This window comes from Amaranthus tricolor, chromosome 3 (genome assembly GCF_026212465.1).
Source record: "Amaranthus tricolor cultivar Red isolate AtriRed21 chromosome 3, ASM2621246v1, whole genome shotgun sequence".
Classification (NCBI taxonomy): domain Eukaryota; kingdom Viridiplantae; phylum Streptophyta; class Magnoliopsida; order Caryophyllales; family Amaranthaceae; genus Amaranthus; species Amaranthus tricolor.
Window position 1 is genome coordinate 5,647,181 of NC_080049.1, and position 22,543 is coordinate 5,669,723.

General features: G+C 34.9%; 1 protein-coding gene across 4 annotated transcripts; it reads left to right on the forward strand.

Moving 5' to 3' along the window:
- Nucleotides 1–1,199: 1,199 nt before the first annotated feature.
- LOC130807243 (pentatricopeptide repeat-containing protein At4g04790, mitochondrial-like) lies at nucleotides 1,200–22,490 on the forward strand. Of its 4 annotated transcripts, XM_057672394.1 has the most exons (17): nucleotides 1,219–1,480; nucleotides 5,907–5,954; nucleotides 7,072–7,707; nucleotides 8,344–8,520; nucleotides 9,158–9,222; nucleotides 9,657–9,764; nucleotides 10,003–10,116; nucleotides 10,866–10,961; nucleotides 11,071–11,169; nucleotides 14,018–14,137; nucleotides 14,709–14,813; nucleotides 20,210–20,374; nucleotides 20,481–20,608; nucleotides 20,701–20,845; nucleotides 21,324–21,541; nucleotides 21,902–22,065; nucleotides 22,157–22,490. In XM_057672394.1, the coding sequence occupies exons 1-16, from the start codon at nucleotides 1,312–1,314 to the stop codon at nucleotides 22,062–22,064; spliced, it is 2,556 nt and encodes an 851-aa protein (XP_057528377.1). In that variant the 5' UTR covers nucleotides 1,219–1,311; the 3' UTR covers nucleotide 22,065; nucleotides 22,157–22,490. The 4 variants fall into 4 exon arrangements, with proteins under 4 accessions (XP_057528378.1, XP_057528380.1, XP_057528377.1 ...); XM_057672395.1 differs by having other exon boundaries at nucleotides 1,200–1,480; nucleotides 20,701–20,779; nucleotides 21,902–22,490; XM_057672397.1 differs by having other exon boundaries at nucleotides 1,200–1,480; nucleotides 8,344–8,445; nucleotides 20,701–20,779; nucleotides 21,902–22,490.
- Nucleotides 22,491–22,543: the final 53 nt, after the last annotated feature.

A 22,543-nucleotide genomic window follows, 5' to 3' on the forward strand; every position in this document is an offset into this window, starting at 1 on the left:
TACCCTACATTACCGGTTGAATTTCCTTATGATCCTCTCCGTTTCTTCACTCCTATGCACAGTCACAATTTCATACAACCGCTTTTTCAAGCTATTTAACTCACTTTGAAGCTTTTCTTTCTCTTCATCAAGCTTAGTAATGATATCATCTGCTACAATGTACCCTCCAAATCAAACCACCTAAAGTAACTACAGCCTAATGCTTTATCATTATATAACAACACATGCAAAAGAACAACGACAATAATTAAAGTCACTCAAATCTCAATCATATTCAACTTCGTAATCATAGTGACACTTCTCTTGCACAATATTAATGTTTTGACATCTAAAGACATAGATGCTCAACACTAATTATTAAATTAAATAAATTTATCAAATAACACAATCAAAGATCATCTAATAATTAATTTATATATAAAATTCAAATTAAATTGAAAATGTATTATAAATAATTAACTCATCAATAAAAGAAATTAAGCTATACGCCTTAACTAAAATTGTAATCACAATATGTTTAAAAATAATACTTGAGAGAAGATTGAGACTTTGGATGATTTGAATGTAACACTTGTTCGCCGTTAGTAACAACTAAGTAACTTGTTGGAGCACTCATAATGGTAAAAAGAAGTATAGACAACTTTTGTTCGCCGTTGGTAACGACGAACAAATAAATGCTAGTTAAAGATGGCCGACTCTTTATTCGTTGTCAACAACAAATAAGAAGTTGATTACCTTTGATCAACACTCATTTGATTACTACTACTTATGACGAACAAAGATTTTCTCGACTTTTTACTTTTTGAACCTGCTCTATATTTGTCCATTGCTAATAAAAGCGAACAAGGTTCTACCACTTATTTAACTGCATTGACACGTACTCCTTCTATCTTCATTTGTTTTTTCCATTTACTTTTTTCACAGATCCCAATGCAAATTTAAAATTTAAATAATTTTAATTATCAGTCTTTAAAAATTCTATAAAGTTGATATTCCGAAAGTATATGTTAAAGACGAATCTATCAAGATCCCACATAAATATGTTTTTTTCATATAAATCGACGAAAAATCATAATTAAAGTTTGACACTAAAATTCATAAATTCTATTTTTTCCAGAATCAAACAAATATTTTATTGGGGAAGTTAAATGAAAAAGGCTTTTTTTTTTTTTTTTTTTTCTTCAAAGTTGCTTCAAAGAGTAGTTGAAAAATGTTTGCTATCACTACAAAGTACCACAACCTTGCCCAAAAGAGGCCCCTTCAAAACCTCCGACGATTTGAGTGCTGAAGTTTGCCATGTGACGCAAGGAAATGCCCGGTCCCCGCGTCAAAACCGAAGGCCTGAGCAGACTCTTTCGCACCACTTTCCACGGCACCGCACCACCTCCTTCCTCTACAGCCGTCATTTCCTCTCAAAAGAAATTGCGCAAACACTCTCCTCAGCTAAATCATAATGTTTCCGCCAATACTATTCTCCCAGGTCTTCTTCAATACCCCTATTTTCCGTCAATTTATATGGGGTTTGCCCAATTAATGTGTTTCTTGTTTGTTGTTGTGATCTTATTCTACGCTTTCTGTTCTTTCAAATGTGAATTTAGTTGTGGGTTATGACTGATGATGACAAAGAAGAAATATATGAATTACTATTTCATTTGATTTTATGCTACAGATTGTATTGTGACTTTGCTGATGTTAGTTTGGTTGTACCAGTGACTTGAGTTTGAAACCTATGCACACGATTTGATTATTGTATTTTGATGCGACCTTGTTTTTACACTATGGTTCTTGGCGATATAGCTGAAGTTCAACATGTTAATTATGAAGCTAGACATTGAGAAGTTTTATAGGAATACGAATTTCAAACTATGTCAAGTCAAGATGAAAACAATGTTGATACAAAATGATGTTCACTAGGCTCTTGATGGTGTAGAGAAAAGATCGTTCCTTTTATTGATATAAAGGAGGAATAAATGGATTCATAAGCATTATCCTCCATACAACTCTGCTTCTCAAATGATTTTTTGAGGAATGTTTTAAAGAAGAGTGTTTGAAAGGGATTTAAGAAAATTTGGAATCACTCTACATAACCAAGAGTTTTTATCAACCGTTTACACATGAAGAGTCATTCTGTATGGTATCCATTTATAAGAAAGTAAGCTTATGAAAACCCATTTTGATGAGTTTTATCCAAAGCTTAGGATTTGCAAAATATTGACGTCTCTATTGATGATAAAGATTTGACTATCCTTGTATTATGTTATTTTCCATCTTTTTACAAACATTTTAGAAGACTTAATGGTAGGGATATGTGGTTGTTAGGAAGGCTGCTACCCAAATGGACTTAATTGACTCCTATTTGCATTGAAGTCATCAAATGAGTCTACTGATATATATTTTTTTTTTGTTTAAGTAGAGGCAAAGGTTCAAGAGGTTGGACTTGTAATTATTACAAGGAGAAAGGCCATATTAAAAAGGATTTTTTTAATAAAGAAAAGATTTATTAAAAACTATAAGAAGAGGATGCAAGAAAAGGGATGAGGCATCATATAATAATAAATTCCAATCTCTTTGACAAAGATCTCATAACAAATACTCCACAAACCATTAGCCTTTGACCAAAGTGAGGCTAGGAACTTGACTCTCTCCCAAACTACGTCTAGTGAAAGAAATCCATTAATAAATGTTCTTCTATTTTTCTCTGTTCAAATGATTTAAAGAATGGCAAAGATGAACAATCTCCAAAGATCCCTTAAATTCAAAAACAAGAAATCTCCATTGAAGGAAGGATATTCAAGGTTCCATTTAGGCCTCTCCAACGACTCTAAATAATTTTCTTCAATATCCTTTGCAAATTTTTTGTGGAGAATCTGGTGATCAACATCTTCCAAATTGTTACATACATAATGAACCATTGTGGATTACTATATGATTGAGGGCATCTTTTTTGAAGATTCTTTAAGTTGTTGAGTTTTCCTAAAACCACAAGCCATGAGAAAGCTCAAACTGTAAAGGGAAATTTAGCTTTCCAGATCAACTTGGCTAAAGGGGAATAAGGGGGATTATGAGGTGACAAAGTTAAAAAGAATAGAAAGAAGCGCATAAGTAAATCAAAAAAGGGCTAAGATTCCAATTCTAGTGATTAGGGTTTGGGAAAGGATGAACATCTTCAAGAATGGAGAAACATTAAATAATGGACTCACAATCTCTGTTTGGAGGGTCATGTTTAAAGAAGAAAGACCAAAAAATCTTGAATGTATCCTCATGAAATAAAAAGAGTCAATACAAGCATTAGTTTTAGTGCACAAGTTATACAACCTAAGAAAGAGGTTTCAAGAGGTTGATCAGTTGCCCAACTATCTTCTTATAATCTAATCATATCTCACATTCCAATTATAAGGTTGATGTAAACATATTATTAAGAGGCGCGAGGCGCATGAGGCATTAAAGATCCTTTTTTTTCGAGGCGCAAGGCGCAACTTTTTGTATGCGAGGCACACAATTTCGCTAAAATGCTCCAAAATCAATTTAAAAACACATCTAATACTTAACATATAATTAACCTAAACACTACTTTAAACATAAAGTTGTACAATAACTCGATAAGTTGACAATAAAGTCTTGAATTAACAAAAGAAATAAAAACTAAAACAAAAACAAAGGTAAAAGAAAGGAAACAATGGTTCTTGATGCTCAAAATGTTTTGTGACACGGTTAAATAAACACTTAAAATTTAAATCAGAATCATACATCGATGAAGATGACAACACTTTAATTTTATTTTTGCTTTTCCGTTTATCATTCTATATTATTGCTTTAGGCAAGAAAGGGGGTATATTTTTGCTTTCCATTTAATAAACAACTAAGAATTGAGGGTTATTTCGCCAATATTAGGCAAAGACATGTTATTTATCAAAAATCACATCTAGCATAAAAAATACGCGCCTTTGAAGAGCCCCTGCGCTTAGACTTAAGAAGGCGTTTAAGTGGTAGCCTATTAGCGCCTGGAATGTGCTTTTTAAAACACAGTGTAAGGTAAACTAGAGTGTAATAAAGGGATTTCTTTCCAAGGACTAAGACGAGAAGAGGACATACCAACAAGCATATCCTATCCAGCGTCACGAACACCATATTTGTAATATGCCAAAGTGAGTTTGGTTTTGAAAGAAATCTTTAAAACCATTTCTTAAGTAAAGCACTATTTTTGTCGACAAGTTTCCAACTCTAACCCATGAATTTTCTCTAGGAAGCTTCATCTTACTTCATCCAATAAGACGATCTTGTTTGTATCCCTTAAACCTATCCATATAATGTTTCATATCATCTCCATGGTTTTCATGATGTTAGAGGGCGCATTGAAGAGGAAAAGGATGTAACGGATAAATATGAAATTGGCATGTCCTATAGTGTAAAAACAAGTCCGCATTGTATTACGTTGGGGGTGTTGTAAATGTTTTCAAAAAAACAAGTTGATATTTCAAAGGAAACCTTGAGGCAATTAGAACAATATGAAAACAATAATAATTGAATTGTAACTATACTTCAAGTAAAGTCTTTATTTATATGATAGTTAATACTAAATTTGGACTTTTAGAGTTGAGAATCGAATCCTGTTCAGTTGGAGAGCAAATACTACTTTTCCAGGTAAGGTCATGGGTTCGGTTCTCACTTAGCCCTCCCTCTGCTTAGCCTACTGTAGTCATTTTTTAGACTTTTAGAGATTAGAGATTAGAGATTAGAATCAGTTTGGAATTGATGCTTTAAGCCCAATTGAATTCTTGAATTTGGCTAGTGACTTGCTAGGTAGATCTATCAGATTTGTGCATTTGAATGCAAATGTATATAAATGCTTCAACCGAGCCAGGATGAGGTATTGAGCTCATGGTTGTATTAATAAACGAACCTGTTACATTAAGAACAATATATGCTATCTTTGCTGATAGCATGCACGTCTACTCCTCTTCAGATTGCGAGTTTTAAACCTTCTTTATGCGAATTCATTGTTTTTTTCATAAGGCCAGTGCCTCTCACGTGCAGGCACATGTAGGCACCTAGGTCCACCCCTAGGTTTGGTATGATCCCATCATCGGAAAACTTGTTAAATCGGTAACTGGACTCATGTTTGGAGTCTGAATAAGTTGTATTCTCCTTTCAACATTTTGTACTCTCCCTGGGTCCTTGGAAGGAACGAAAAATCTGTCATGTTAAATATTCATTATTGAAATTGATTGGAGTTTTTATTTATCAGTATGGCTACTGTTTTAAATATGTACAGTAACTGTGTCGGGCCATAGGATTATTGTTTTGGTACTGTATGTAGCATGCTATGATAATCTTTTGATGATAAGCTCTCGTCATGTCAGCCCCACATAGAGATTACTGTGGCCTGTGGGAAAAGAAAAGGAAGAGTCTGCTCCTAGCACCTAAATTGGAAAGTGAGGTTTTACTATAGATGCATGATATTTCATACGCCACAATATTGAACTGCTAGCCTATTCTTGAGTTGGATAGTTTTCCAACGTCATTCAGTAGCAAGGCTACTGCTATTGTTAAATGTACATGTGCATCCAATTATTTTTTTGGACTTTCTAAGAAAATATGGTTTGTTGTGGTCAAGAATTAGATATTGAGTTTCTATATTCATCTATAGCCGTCTTGTACTGTTCATGAGGACTTAAAATGAAATTATAGTCGACGTAATGTAGTATTTGTTTTTTTTTACTTGAGTTGGCTTTGGTGGAAGTGTGGAATTTTTGGTTGATATTTAGTGGTTATGTAGGAAAGTTGATTCACAAATGACTTGCATGTTTTGAAATTGTGATTTGATAATGTTTGTCGTGGACTACACTATGATGTATCCATATTGGTTTAAGGTGAGGCACTTATTCTAAGGCTTATTATTTGTGCAGGGGATTCAACCAAGCAAGAATCACACAACATATCTTCAATTTTGATTGGTATGTTTTTATTCAATGTCCATTAGTAAACTAGTTTATGCTATTGTAAATGAGTTTTTTACCTGCATCTATGTTAGTTGAACTTGTATATATTAAACACTAGTGTATGTCAAACTCCTAACCGTTAGACTCGGCTATTTAATGTGATAATTCAATGTTTTTTGGCCCAAAATGAAGTGTCAAGTCTCTAAAACCATATTGGAGAGTTTAGTATATGCTAGATGTGCTGAATTGGTGAGTCTTGTTCGGTTTAATCAGAATTTTGATTTTTAACATGATAAGGATTAATTACTGTCATCAACTAGTTGCACTCTATGGTTTCAACTTTCATGAATGAGGTGATGCTTAGCTCATGAGTGATCACAATACTGCTCCACTTGTATCACGACTTGTTGTCCAACTTTTATTCAATCTCCCTATAAATCGTCATTTTGTTTGGTGTATAAATGTTTACAACTATTTCCTTGGTTTTCTTTTATTTTTTTTGGTAGGCAGAAGATGCTTTATCGATGCAAATGTATGTAATGGCGTTTTTGAAAGCTTGTAAATTTCTTGATTCTTGAAGTGGAAAATGTTGTGTCCATTATTTCGATGGGGCCAAAGATTTACAGTTCTTTGGTTTCAGATTATAGTGGACTTAAGTAAGATGACTCATTAAATCACGTGCACTTCTTATTTATATGAATTTGCACATGATGTTTGCTACCAATGGTCAATGTGCCGCAACAATGACCCTTGCTACAATCGCAACCACAAGGTTCTCTTGCAAATTTTGTATACTGAAAACTCTGCTACTAAGTTTCAAGTGTTTGTTGTTTGGCAGCCTAACATAATACCATGTCCGATGGCTCTCTTTGCAACATAAGGCTGTATCAGTTTGTAATGTATAAATTCCTTGATTTGGGATTTTTGAGTCTTGAAATTTTATTTTTACCCCTATAATGCTGTGGGGATCTGCTATATTCTCCGCTTACTAGGTCCTCATGATCATATAATCAAAAATCTTATACCGACTCATAAAATTATCTTCTCATTTTTTACTTATGAAGAACATAATGATTTGTTGTTCTCTGTTATTTAATTATGAATCTTTGTGATGATACATTGTCTGCTTTAGGTATCAAAAGCAGGAAATCAAATGTCCGAGTTGATTCAGAAGTGGATATTAAGGATGATGAATTAGTGGATGAAACTGACTTACCATGGTTTTCTAATTTATTTAATAGCAGCACACCAATGCGCCGTAAATCATTAGTTCGTTTCCGGAAGAACAAATGGATCTTCAAGAACACCCAAAAGTTACGTTTTGATACATTGCTTGGTATGTGCTTGGATAAAGTAGGTTCAGGCTCGACTTTTCAAATGTTATATAAACTAGGTAGAGGGACTGGTTTGAAAGAGTACGAAGCATTTGTAAAAGGTTGCATACAGACAGCAAGAAGTCTTCAAGATGAAAAGGCTAAGTTAGAACAAATATTAGAGGCATACCGTATTCTCCATCTGATGAAGGAACGAGGTTTCCCAATAGGAGAGGATGCATTTGGCCCTTTTCTTTTGTATCTAATAGATATGCATATGGATGAACATTTTTTCATTCTTCTTGAGATTATTAAAGACGAAGATCCTAATTTACATCCACGGTTAGGTTACTATGAGATGCTTTTTTGGATTGAGATGAATAATGAGGAAAAGATTGAGGAGCTTTGCCAGCATATTACCACTAGTGAGAGCAAAACAGGAAGCTTATTGCACGGTGCGCATTTCTTTTTTATATTTTCTTGCTTCGATTTTCTTAACTTAGCTGATTTTGGCTTGATTCATCACTCTCCATTGGAAATTGTCTTAAATATTACTTCTGCAACTAACTTGATGTGAAAGTTATCAATCAAGCACTTATCTTCTGGGCCATATTGTGTTCAATTATAATTGATAGCTAGATATGACTTCTATGAGATCTTTTCATTGCTTTCAGTAGGAACTTGTCTTATGTACTTGTACCAGCAATCTTTTGACATCTGACAGATACTTTTTTTATCGTTGTTTTGTATCACTTGTTATTGCCTTTAATGTTATCACGGGTTAGTGGTGAGAAACATATTGTATCTGATATATAGCTTACTTGATTAATGATTAGACTTGTTCTTGTATTATTTATTATATTGTGGCTGATGCGAAGAATGTACTTGGTTTTAGTCTTTTGGGCTCTAGCAAGGGTCTTAAGGTTTCTTTGATAATATTATATACCAATGAGTTAGATTACTTCGTTAGAAAGAACTGAGAGACATGACTACTGTCTGTAAACTTTTATGGTCAACTTGAATTCTTATCCTCCATGTTAAGATGTTTCCCTACGGATTTTAATTGCTTTGTGTTTTTCCTTGTGGTGCAGAAAATTATTTGCTTGCACTTTGTGAAAAAAATAGGAAGAAGGAGGTTCTTCAGGTGCTAGAGATCATAGACATAACCAGAGTATCCTCATTGTTTATTGCTGGTATTTTTCAATCTCTAGGACGACTATCATTGGAAGCTTCTGCTGAGAAGTTTCTCTTGATCTTGAAAGAGTGTGGTATGTTCAAGTGAAATTACCTTTTGGTCTTTATGCGGTGCATTCCTTTTCTTCATATTTTATTTATTCCAAATCTGTCATTTAACTGTCTTGAATGTAAAGGGGATAATAAACGTTTTAAACAAAAATATGGTCAACTCTAGCTAGGATTAACCTTTTTCTTCTTTCCGCCTAGTAGTGGAGGACCCATAAGTCATAGTCAGCACAATATATTAGTTGCTTTTATTGCTTGAAATGGCCTAAATTCGTTATTTTTATACCCCGTTGTGACCTGGGTATTTAGTATCATTAGTTGTGTTTTTAATCAGCACAACTTGGTCTAAACATGACCACTCGACCTCATTTGCAACCTGACACTTATTTGTTTGATTACTAATGTTAGGGTGTCAAACATTGTGTTGGATTTGGGAATTGGTAGAATTATGAATGATGTATATCATTGTGGACTAAAATTGGAAATAAATCGTCTGTTATAGTGAATGGCACTATAAGTGTGCTGTGACTAGGATTTTTATTTGCCGTCCATTAATGCAATTTTCTTGTCTTGTAAATTTGTGTGAATCACCACGAGAAATGATGAGTTTAGTTTCGAAATTCCTGTATACTCTTGTAATATTCACATCGTTTCATTTTGCAGATCACATGGCTCAAAGTATTTCAGATTTGATCTATTCATATGTGTCTAGCTTCAAAAACACAGCGGTGAGGAACTTCTCATGACTTGGTAATATCCTTGTGTCCGTCATTGTACAGTTCCCGTGCTCGATTTTGTGCATTCAATCTCATATTTAGGCACTGTATAAGATAATTTTCTTGTAATGACATGATTAGTACAGGCATTGTATGTTTAATCTCTACTGTGCTGCATGCATTCAGTTGTCTTTTTCTATTGGTTACTCCTATCTCGATGCTACTTGCTTATGCTGTAAAGTCTTTCTTTATTACTAACTGTGTTATTGTTGTCATACAATGTGGATGTTTTTGTGCGTAACGCTTGTTGGATTGCTGTGTTTTTGAGTTCCCTTTTAAAGTCTTAACAGAGGAGTTATCATGCCATCTATCCTGACAGTGATTGGTATTGAATCTTTCGTCTTGAGATTGGATCAATTACTGATTAAACTTATTGCTTTTTGAAGGTTGAGGATATTATTTTGAAATTCAAAGAGATGCATGAAAAGCTGGACCTTGCAATCTTGGCTAAATCATACGAGAACCTGATTGCACTTTGTCTTGATTCCAGTAAGGTATGTGCAAACCATGTAGTGTCGAGGTGGATCTTCACTAAATGTTAAGCTACTGTGATCCTTTTCATTCCTTTTCTTTTCTTTTGAGCTGTCTCTTAATTTAGGGCGCAAAAATTTGGGGACTAAGGAGTGTTAATTTAATTTGAATCTTGTTTTTCATTCCTTTTCTTTTCTTCTTTTGAGCAGTCTCTTAATTTAGCATGACTGAGTTCTTTCCTTGCCTGTAATGACATTATAGGTTCATATGGCTTTGGATTTAGTTGATGAGATGTTTGAAGCAGGTTTATGCTTATCCACAGGAGCACTCAATGCCATATGTCATGCTTGTGAGGAGAACTGTGAGTTGGTGCTGGTATGCCTTCTTTCAAACTAGCCAGTTATGGCCATTTCATCCTTTTAAGTTGATGTTAACTGTGAATTTATGTAAGAGTTGGATGTAAATGATGGACATTATTGTTTTGTGCACACAAATTTTGTGATTTCCATCTTGCCATACCTAATTCTGAAACTTGTGGATTTTACAAACCAAGGGCTTATTATCATCAACTGAATTTTAGGCAACTTATTACTTATTTTTATCAGATCACTTAAAACCAGACTAGACCTCTTTATTTTGCATTATTGCCATTAGAATCAAACCATTTTGCAAAAATTTAGACCGGACCAGAACCATTGAAACCCAGAAAAAGTCATATCAGATGAGCATTCAGATTAGATCTTATTAATTATTTTATGTGAAGCAAACATCCAAGTCTGAACTGATTTAAATGAACTGTACTACTTTATGTTGAAGAACTAGGCTAAATATGTGTAAGTCCTTTAAAAATCTCTAGGAGTTACTGTAGTGTTTAAATCAAGGGTTTATTTTCTTTCAGGGTAGGAGGGAAACACATTCTCTTCGCAATGTGTACTGGCAGTATAGTGTATCCAACTAGCCTTATACGTCATGATAGTGGGATCTGATTGTATTGGGGTAGTTGGGTTAATTTCAGTTATATGTTGAACTTTGTTTGACTTTACTTGCTTAATTTGAATAACCCACTCTTGTTGGTACTGAAGCTTTCTGTTCTTTTTATTTTCCTGCTTTTTCTGTGATGATAGGTTCGCCGGATCTATTCACTGCTCTGCAACCACAAATTGAAGCCAAATAGTGAGACATTTAGAAGTATCATCTCCTTGAACGTTAGAATGAAAGATGTGAGTTTGTACTGCACACGTTTTATGCCATTTTCCATATAACTGCTTCAGAAAACTTTTCATTAGAACTGTCTTGTGTCACTAATATATCTTTTTCTGCTCTTTATAGTTTGATGGTGCATATGCTGTTTTGAAGGATTTGGGAAAGATGAATTTATTGCCTTCAGCTAGTATGTACAATGCTATTCTGGGTGGTTATTTTAGAGAGGTCAGTTTTCCAATCTTCAAGGTCCTCCTTCCCCTTTCTCATACGTGCTTGCTTGCCCTATTTGCGCCTTTTTGTTGGCATTTTGAGGTTAGCCTTTAGCATATTTATGCAGATAATAGTGAGCAATATCTGTAGGGTCTTTGGTAACTCACAGTTTTATGCCGATAGCAAACATTTCTGTAGGGTGTTTGCCAATTAGCAGGTCTCAGTGTTAATTGCGAAGTATAATCAAGTTTGATTATGTAAAATGACATATAAGGAATCACATTGATTTGCACTAATAAGGGAGCTGGGGTTAGTGAGTGATCTAAACATTTTTGATGTATATCTTTCATTCTTTACAATCCTCTAATTTGCAATTTTGAAGAGTTAGCTTATCCAAATCTACTCTTCTAATCTACATTACATAGTTAACTAAATCTGCATTTAGGGTCATATATACTATGTTATTGCTCTAATCTATCCCTTCCTATAAGTTCCCTTGTGTGTTTCTTGTCTCATTCTTTTCATTTTCAAACAACTGTAATAAGTGTCTGTAATATCCAAATCTACTCCATATGTTTGGTTTAGGGAAAGAAAAGGGTTATATTTTTGCCTTCCATTCAATAGACAACTAAGAATTTTGGGTTATTTCAGTAATATTAGGCAAAGACATACTATCTATCAAAAATCACATCTAGCAAACGAGGCGTGCAAGGCGCAAAAGGTGCGCCTTTGAAGAGCCTCTGGTATCGTGCTTCGCCTAGACTCAAGGAAGTGTCTAAGTAGTCGCCTCTTAGCGCCTCACACCTTGGCATGCCTCAAACACACTTTTAACAAAACATAAGATAACTATGCCAAATCCTTAATTTAAAAAGATTGGGGTCGACTCAATGTCACATGAGGTAAGTCAGTATGATATGAGAAACAAAAACGGAAATGAGAAACTCTAATCTAGAGTTTCAAAAATGTAGGAAGCGAAATTTGATATAAATGAAAACTATTTTTTATTTACTAATGAATAATGTTAGACCTAACCTCGAAATAGAAAGAAAAAAAAAACTATATTTAAAAATGAAAAATAAAATGATAATTGACAACTCACACCTATAAGAGTAAATAATAATGTTAAGCATAAACTCAAAACAACAAAAGAAAAAATGATAAATAAAGTCACTTAAGTGTCTCATACTCACAAACTACTTGGCTACTTGCAAAAAGAAAGGAAGTTCTATTAGGAAAAGACTAGCCAACCAACAAGCATCTCAAAGTGACACTTATCTTTTCTTCGTTTATCTTATCTCACTTTGATTTTCTCACTCCCTGCTAGAGGTGGTTTTTAATGTAATATGGAGAATATTCTAATGTAATAGTGCCCAATGTTAATATTCTAATGTAATAGAAAGGAAGCACAATGCAAATCATCACATGTGGTTTTAATGGTAACTTCTCTTCGTAATGACCTAATGTTGGGTTTCGTTAAATCCAGAAACCCCTGAATATGTAGGATGCATTCTCACTGGTAAATAAAGAGATTATGTTGGATGCTTTTATAGGAGAGAGAAAGTGACAAAGGCAACAATTAATGTGTTGACTGGGGTGGGTAATCTTTACTTCGTTGACCCCATTGAGTTTATGCAGATTCATTTCCCCATGTGAGAACTTTCACGAAGATATGATTCAAACTCAATTGAACGGAAGGTGTAATCAATGGTGGGGGATAGGAGCACCTTTTTTTTATTTTTTTTATTTTTTATGGTGGGGGAGTGGGGGCACCTTTAGTGCAAAAAGACGATTTCGGTGAAGGTCGAGGTAATGGTCCGAAACTGGATTTTCAATCAATGCAACCTATATTTCAGTTGCTGTAAACTCAAAAAACCTCTATGATATGGTCGCAATAAGGTGACGTGACCTTGTTTTTGCACTATAGATAAGGATTTTCATACATTTATTCATTCCGATTGAGATTGTAGGCTATAAAAAAGCAGTTGTACTCTTGACCTTAAAAAAGATAGGAGAATATTATTTTATTTTTTCAAGAGTAATGATATCTTGGTTGTATTGATTTTAAAAGAAAAAAAATACCATCTTACCTTTATCCCTGAAACTCCAAAGTCCAAAGTAACGGTTTACATTCCTTGATTTGTTTTAGATTCCATTTCGGTAACATTAGTTGTGCCTGTCGAACTAGTTAGTTGAGAATTGAGCGCTCAACTGGATACTTGATAAGCTTAATTGATACTTGCTTGTTAAACTTACTATTGATAATTACTTTTTAAAAAAAAAAGAAAGAAGCAGCCATACCAATAAGCTGCTGTTTGTTGGTGCACTCAACATCTATGCTTTTTTCTATCTTGTGCACCTGAACCTCATGCTTATACTTCTTGTAATGGCCAGATTTTGTAATTCTCCATTCCAAAAGAGTAGATATTTTTTTATTGATTTTATTCTGTGAGCTATGTAGATTTTGATTTTCGAGATTAATTAAAAGTATGCTAATTCTGATTTTATGAACTGTCGAATGAACCCACATTCATGATGGAGATACAAGATAAGGGGAGAGAGGAAAGAAAGATGTTAAAAGTGTTTTCTTTAATTTTTTCTTTTCAGATCTGAAAGTTTTAGGCTGTTTTACTAGTAAACAGGAATAAATGGCCCTTGTGGAACATTTTCAACTTTTCTTTGATGTTTGTTTGCAATATGTTGAACCCCTTGTGAGACCACTAGAATAATATCTCAGTTTTTAATTATGTATCACTTAACCAAACTTATCAGGTCTTTTGGTTATTGACCCTACAAATTACTACTAGAAGTTCATCTACTAAGGTGGTAGATATGCAATAACAATCTTTTTCTTGTCGTTCTGCAGAAAAACATGGGTGGTATGCTAAAGGTTCTTGAAGAAATGAAAGATGCTGATGTCAAGCCCGATTCTCAGACGTTTGGCTATCTGATAAGCACCTGTACGTCTGAAGAAGATATTATTAAGGTTGTCATATGTTGCAAAAAGGATTAGTTTTTCCTCACAAATCACTAAAAGATTAGGGTCATTTTGTGCTATTTTATGCTTTACGATTCATCAGTTGTGAGTAGAGTTTGATATAGTCTCCTGTGATGTTTATTTTAGTCTCGTGTGGTCTTGCTCTTTACTAACCATCCTATCCATTGGAATATTTCTATGAAACATTTATTTGATAGATGACCCCTTCTTGGCAAGAGTCATTTAGTTATTTATTTTTGTGTAGTTTTAAATTCGAACTGTTTTATCGTATTTGTTTTGTTTTATAGAGGTATTCTTGGAATTTTTAGTGCTGTAAGCATTTAGATTTCATTATATATAATGACAAACAATTTTTTTAAGTTTTGGGTGGACTGGTGTTGTGGAAGTGGGTATGTGGGTGTGTAATAATTATAATCTAAGATGATATTTCCATTTTTGACCGTTAATCGAAGTATGGAAAATTTCTATCCCAAGCTGGGCATTTCTTATTATCCCTTATTGTCTTATATTTGTAATCCAACTTCTGTTTCTGACCCTTGTCTATTTAATTCGTCTGCAGTATTATGAACAACTGAAGGATGTTGGTGTTTATCCTACAAAACATATTTTTATGGCACTTATAAATGCATATGTTGCATCTGGGCAATTTTCGAAGGCCAAGGAGGTATACTTGCTTTTATTTAATGTGTTATAGCTCATTAAGTTTTGTTGATTTTTTTTTCTGCACAATCATGAAATCAGGAAAATTGGGTTGAATTTTTCATTAATTAATTAATATCGTGAGGATCAAAATATGTTGTTGTTGGATGCTGTGATGCAATATGAATTATAAGTACTCATGAAATTCTTGATGTTAAGTTCTTTACAATATGTATGTTTCAGGGAAGTTTCTGAGACATTCCCTTTTCCCACTTAATATCCTATAGCTGAGTAGTTTTGTTTTTCTTTAGGTTTATTGGTAGGATGATAAATGATAAGGACTAGATGTTATGCTGGTCAACTTGTCTTATGTACTAATCCATTGCTTGCTATTCATGGTGTATCAAAAAGTTTTGAGAGCATGTACGAGCGCTTGTCAACTTAAGTAATATCTTTAGTTATGTTATATAGATGGTGTCCTTTAAAGATATTCATGAGTTTGAGTGCTAGTGCTCTCTCATTCAAGGATCTTCTTGGATCTATGTATATATCTATTTACTCTTGAACTAGAAAAGAACCCAAAAGAGAAGATATTACTTTTACACTCAGACCCTCTCTCTTTGGTTTGTTATTTTTTTTAAATAGTTGCCTAATAACATAATAACTGAGGAGATATGCAAAGTTGGTCCAACTATAAAGGTATCAAACTCATGAGTCATACTATAGAGGCATGGGAAAGAGTGCTAAAACTATGTATGAGAAGATATACCAACATATTGTAGAAACAATTTGGTTTATGCCATGGAAATCCATGTTGGAAACTATCAATATGATAAGAAAATTGGTGGAGTAATATAGGTTTAGAAAATAGGTCTCACACATGGTTTCCATTGACTTGGAAATAAATGCACGACAGGTTCTTGGGGGAGTATTCGGGTGCACAATGAAAAAGAAGGGCATTCCCAGGAAATATCGTGTAAGATATGTATTGTGAAGTGAAATGAAAGCTTTACGTTATATCAATGAAAAACAAGATGAGAAATACAAACAAAATCAATGGAACAATGGACACATTTATTTATGAGGTATCTTGGATACCTCCCCCTCAACAATGATTTATTTATAATGATTATAAATAACCCTCCCTATCTTGAGAACAAGCTCTCAAGATCACAAATACTAACTCAAAAAAAGAACACTCTTTTAGTAGACTCACCCTAGCTTCTTTACATGTGAATTAACCCTCTCACAATGTGTTGTTGTGGTGATTGATTCTATGAATGATGTATACTTTATATAGAAGAGGAATACATCATTCTAGAAATGCATTTTGAATGCCTTACACAAACCAGAAACTGCCCAGAAGGGATCCTAGGCTGCAGCTCGTTCGAGCCAACCTCTTGCTCGTTCGAGCAGCTTCTTCCAGAAGAAACCTGTTCTGCACCTACTGTTTTGCTTTCTCGTGTTGCCTTGTTCGAGCAACATTTTTCCCATGTCTTGCCTCGTTCAAGGCATGGTTCCACACTTTTAGTAAAGCCTCAAACGCTTTACATCGGTCACTTCATTGATCGTTCCAAACCTTAAAACATCATATAGTTCGACACATCCTCACCGTTCTTCTCCAAAGTACAAGACAATGCATGTTCGATTATATGCTCAAAGTTAATGTCATTGTTAAGAGTTTTGGCACTTTCTTTAACAAGAAGTGAAGGCAAATGTTAGGTCATGTGGAAGAGCAACAAAAGATTTTCCAATCTCAATTGAACTTCACTAATGTTTGACCTTGAGCCCTTTTCTTTTGTGGTGGTCTTAGATGAGATGGCTCGATCGTTTAAAGGAGATATGTTGGGTGCATGTTGTTTGTTGACAACATTATTTTAGTACCCGAGACTATAGAGGGTATAAAGACCAAGTTTGAATGATGGAGAAGATTTGGAGTCATTAGAATTTAACAAAGGTAGGAATAAGACGCAGTTAATGAAGTTTCGGTTTAGACTTTAGCATGAATGACATAAGTAGAGGAATTATATATAGTTGTTAGATAAAGAAATTGTTCCAAGTGAATGCTAAGGGTATATTTTTAGGACAGTCATTAGACTAGCGGCTAGCGCTACTATATGCATTAGAGTATAAGACTTTGTAATGGAGGTAGCAGTTCTAACGATTAAGTCAAAAAATCAAGAGTATTGCAGAGCAAGGACGGAAAGAGATGACATAATGATTGTAGAAGAACAAGAACAAGAAGAAAGAATGATTGGATAAGAAAGGAATGCTTGTATTTATTTCATTATTAATGAGCAATGTACCCACCCTGATCTATTCAAGTGGATCAGAAACTCCCAATGTAATTGAATAAAATGTAATGGTAACAAGCATGAAATAAATCATCCCAGCCCACAATCTATATATACAATATTTTCTCAACAGAATTCCCATAACAGAATTCTAAATAATGCTAACAGATTGCTAACAACTTAGTAATCAACTGGATCCAAATCTAAAGAAAGAACTTCCTTCCAGAAGCTGCTCAATCCCACAGCAACTAACCAACTATTGAATTATTGGCTTGGGTCAACATCCACGCCAGTTGGCCTGCACCTCACACATTCATCACATTAGCCACCCCAAAGATATTCATCTTGTACTTAAGGTGAAACTGAGTAAAGTGAACAGAGATATTCTGAACATGTTCCCAAGTAGCATCTGATTCAGGCAGCCCTTGCCATTTAATGAGGACTTCATCCACAACCTGAGTGTTATGAGCATTGCGAAAAATTCCCAACAAAGCCCATGGAGCAACATCCAATTCCAGAGCAACATTAAGTTGTGAAGTGAGAGAAACAGGCACAAAATAAGAACCCCTAGCTCTGTTCAATTGAGAAATGCGGAACACAAAATGAATTTTACTCACTGAAGGAAGAGCTAGTATGTAAGCCACCCACCTTAGCCAGTATCCCAAAGGGGCAATAGTACATGGTGGCAAAGAGTTCGTCACAGGGGCGTCTATCCTAAGATTGTTGCCTATAAGGTTGAAGTTACAAATAAACAACTTCCTTAACCTCAAAACTGACATCCACCAATTGTTCCTTTTGGTCTTCTGGATTTTCGGATAACGGTAAAGACGCACGCTGATGGGATCCGTGCCCTCCTTAAGCACAATTTGATGTTCTTTGCAGCGGAAAGGGGATAACACTGCTGGCACATGAATGTTAAAACATTCTGTATTATATTGGGAACAACAACAAACTCCTTCGTATGTGTGTCTCTCATCTCCTCTGTATTCAATTCTATCAAAATACCACCACCTTTGTTGCGAATAGTTTTCAACATAGATTTCTGAGAAATTTTCGGACCTACCCAATGTTGGATCATCCTGCAAAATCGCCTATATTCCCTTCCATTGGAAATGCATTACTTGCAAGTTGCAACTTCCAACTGGTAGATACTATCCCAAGCTTCTCTAACCACTTTATTGAATAAAATCAGAATGCGGAAAAAATGTTTGAGATTAGGGTTTGGGTTTCGAATACTTGGTTTGTATTGAGTCTTAATGATGAATTACACTGATATTTATACACGAACTACTAAGCTAATAAAGGTAACAAAAATAACAACTTATACTACTTTCCTAATTTACAAATATACTGATGTATTACTTTATTTCCTACATTTATAACCAATATAACATCAGAATACCCTAGTTGAGTGGGAAAAATTCTCCGCAATTTCTAGTACATAAAGACCTAAAGTCACCTCCTGATATTCTCTCTGGCCTGTACTAGTTACCTCCTGTCCCCAAAGTCACCTCAAACTGCACTGTCAATGACACGGGAATCTGCAGGTGCTGCCAAATGCTTCTATTCAATACGGACAGCCCAATCCATAGTCTTTTTCGGGGTAGGGGGCTCCAAGAGCCTAAGTTCAGTTCTAATCTTCCCTCCAACCCCTTTTAAAAATTTGACATTATGATATCCGCAGGTACAAATTCTAACGAAGCAGCACATTGTATAAATTGTTTACAATAACAATCTACAGTACCTTCTTAATAAATTGAAAGCCACTGTTCGCAAATAGAACCTCCTTCACGAGATCGGAAATGTCGAAGCATCATTTTCTTCTTGACACTCCACCAGTCCACCTGGTCACGGAACTTCTCTGGTTTTCCCACCAAAACCAAAGAAGAGCATCACCTTCTGAAGCGTTGATCTTCTTGATCTTGTCAAGTCTGTAAAATGCAAAGTATCACTCTGCCTTATAAATCCACCCATCAGGATTCTCCCCATTGAATATGGGTAAGTCCGACTTTTTATACTTCCAATTGGATAATTCACCATGGATATTTGGGCTTTGTCTTTCACTGAATGATTGTTTGCCTGCGAAATCTGTGCTAACAGTAGAACAAGAACAAGAACAAAGAATGATTAGAGAAGGATTACTTGTATTTATTTCTGTATAGATGAGCAATGTATCCACCCTGAACTCTTCTAGTGGATCAGAAACTCACAATGTAATGATTACAAGCATGAAATAAATTACCCCACTCCCCATTCTAAATATACAATATTTTTTCAACAGAATTGCCCATAACAAAATGCTAAAATAATACTAACAGAATGCTAACGTAACCAACTGGATCCGAATCTAATAGAGAGATCTTCCTTCCAGAAGCTGCTCAATCCCACAGCAATGCTGACCAACTCTTGTATTCTTTCCCCTCCTGTTGTACGTGAAACGAAGCTTTGGGCTTGGATCAACATCCACACCAGCACCTCAGCTAATTTGTCAGACTTTCATGATCATGAACAGCCAAAATGACGATTTGTAGCAAGTGGACATACTTTGAAGGATAGAATTCAAATTGAAGATGAAAGATAGTTGTTTATGGTGGTTAGGGCATGTGCAACGACAAAGTGTTGGGGAATCGGAAAGGAAATAAAAAGTTTGAACTTAGAAGAATCAAACAAAGAGGAAGACCAAATAAAATTTAGAGGGAAGGTGCGGAATAAAATGAAAAACCTAAATTTATTGGTTAAGATGGTAGATAATCGAAATGATTGGAGAAGAAATATTCATGTGGAAGACCACTGAGACTAATTTGTAGTTCATATAGCCGACCCCAATCTTTTGAAATCACAGCTTTGACAATGTTATTGAGGTGCCCATAATTATGTAGTATCCAAGAAAACTTAGGATAATAGGCTTTAAGGAAAAGAATTAATCTTTTATTGTTACACAAGCTTTAATTGAAAATAAGTATTTACTCCATGAGTGGCTTCTCTCTGTGACATTCACATAAAGCTTAAGAAATGTGTTCTTTTCTTGTCATGTATCTGATAAGGGTTTTCTCTGCCATTTGTCATGTGATTTGAGCTTTGAACTAATTATGATCCCTGAGACTTCTGATTGTCTTTAATGTCTCAGGTTGTCCTAGATAAAGGGATACCGGTGAAGAACATAAATGAAATTAAAAGTGCTCTTGTCTCATCCCTTGCGTCACACGGACAAATATCTGATGCTTTAAAGATTTTCGAGGAAATCAAACAGAGTGGCTGCTCTTTGGAGCCAAAGGCTGTTATATCTCTCATAGTGAGTCGCTTGGTTGCTTGTTCTTCATAACCAGATACTTTAAGTTTCCTGGAGAATGACGCCTCTTTCTAAGATATTGTACTGCCATGCTGCATCTATATTGCAGGAACACCAGCAGTCTAGTGAAAACTTAAATTTATTGCTCCAGTTGCTTGAGGACTTGAATGACGTACACTATTGGGCTGATGGTTGTTTCAGAATTATCTTATACTGTATTAGGAATAAGGAATTAAGGTCTGTTTATTGTTACTTCTGTAGTACTACCCTCCCCTAACTAAGCATATTGGAGCCTATGTTTAATGGCCATATATGTTTCTCTTGTGTAGAACTGCCATCAGTTTGTTGAAGAAACTTGCAGATAACTTCCGGGATGATAACTTGGTTTGCGAAGTTATTTTTGATGAGGTCTTTCCTTCCTCCTGCTTCATCAACAGCAATAGAACAATGCCAAAAACCTTAAGGGCTTGTTTGGTAAGTGGTACTAAATGGTGGTAATGGGAATGATTTATAGTGTAAAATTTCATCAAAAGTTCCATGTCATTTTCAGGGTGATAAAACTTTGATCTCAAAAAAGTTCTTTTGTTTACAAATTCCAATTACCACATAATACCACCTCTCCAGTGGTAATGCATTGGAATGAAATTTATGAAAAATAAAATGATTGAAGTTGGACAAGCATGACCATTAAGGTAGCAAGAGATTTTCAACCAAAATTACATTAGTTTTCATTCCCATTACCACCGTTTAATATCACCTACCAAACGGGCCGTAAGCACAATACTATGTGGTCAACTACATGAACCAAAACAAATCACTGAGATATTATCGTTGACCTGTTTTGGTTAATGTATCCCCTCAAACACTTTTGTAGGAAGTGACCTAATTATGTAGTGCTAGCCCCACATCTTGAGTATTTTAACACTGATTTATCTTAAAATTTCCTGTTTAGGTATTTTCACTAATAGCACACGAGGAGTCTCCTGATTTGCAGATTGGCTTGGACTTGCTTCTTGCTATCAAGGAAGACCTGAAGTTGCATCCTTCACGGAAATGTCTCGATTTTCTTCTGAGTGCCTGTGTGAGTAAGAAGGATCTACACAAAGCTCAATTTGTTTGGAATGAATATCAGATAAATGGCTATCCTTACAACATTTTGAGTTACTTAAGGTAAGCCTAATGCTTAGAACCGCGGATTGCTCTGCTGTTTGTGTAAATATTGATTTTAATCAAAATCAATGCTCTGATGTTTGACCGATTAAATTATAGAAAAAAATAGCAATAGTTGTATTTAGCTCCTTAATTCAATCAGTAGTAATACTTGCTAAGATGTATAAACCTGTGCTCTCGAATATGCTACCGGCTTAAGTGAAGTGAGAAAAGACGGAAAGGTGATGACTAACGAGTGCATAGAATTGTCATCACTCGTGATCAATTTGATCATTTCATTCCATTTTCTCATCCTTTCTTGGTTCATGCGCATGTTTTGTTGTTTTTTGTTTCCCTTATACTCGCTATTGGCTGGAATAGGATGTATCAGGCATATCTGGCTTCAGGAGATATGGCAGCAGCTGTCAGTTTTCTCAACAAGGTACCAAAAGATGATCCCCATGTCCGGTCTGTTATCCACGCGTGTCGTGTGACTTATGGAAAGCCCAAGGACCAGGAGAAGAAAAAGAAGAAGAAAATCTAACGTAATCAGATCTCTTTTGGTAGAAAAGAAAACCAGTGCCGTTTTCTGACTTGTTTCTTCTCATGGATGTTCCATTTCTCAATTTGGCGTAGGTTTCTGCTTAAATCGGGGGAGAAGGAATATGGCTAATTAATTTACCCAAATCATCTTGCTCGCACACACAGCCCTTGCTGATATATTCTTGATGAGAATCCTCCATCCTACTGAGCTGCTAAAATTTTTGATCCGTAAAAATAGGCTCGGAGCAAAGCATTAATTATTATATTTATTATAGATCTTAATTATTAACTATTAAAATGTCATTATTCTGATACTTTTGGATGGGTTTGTTGCACAGGCCCTTTTTGCCCCCTTACAGAGACGGCCTTGATTGTACTATAATTTTAAGAAAATCAATGTAGAGCCATTGGAATACAATTTCATTTATGTCAAGTTCCTTCTTGTGGGGAGTCAGGCTCCAAACCTTACTTCGACATAGT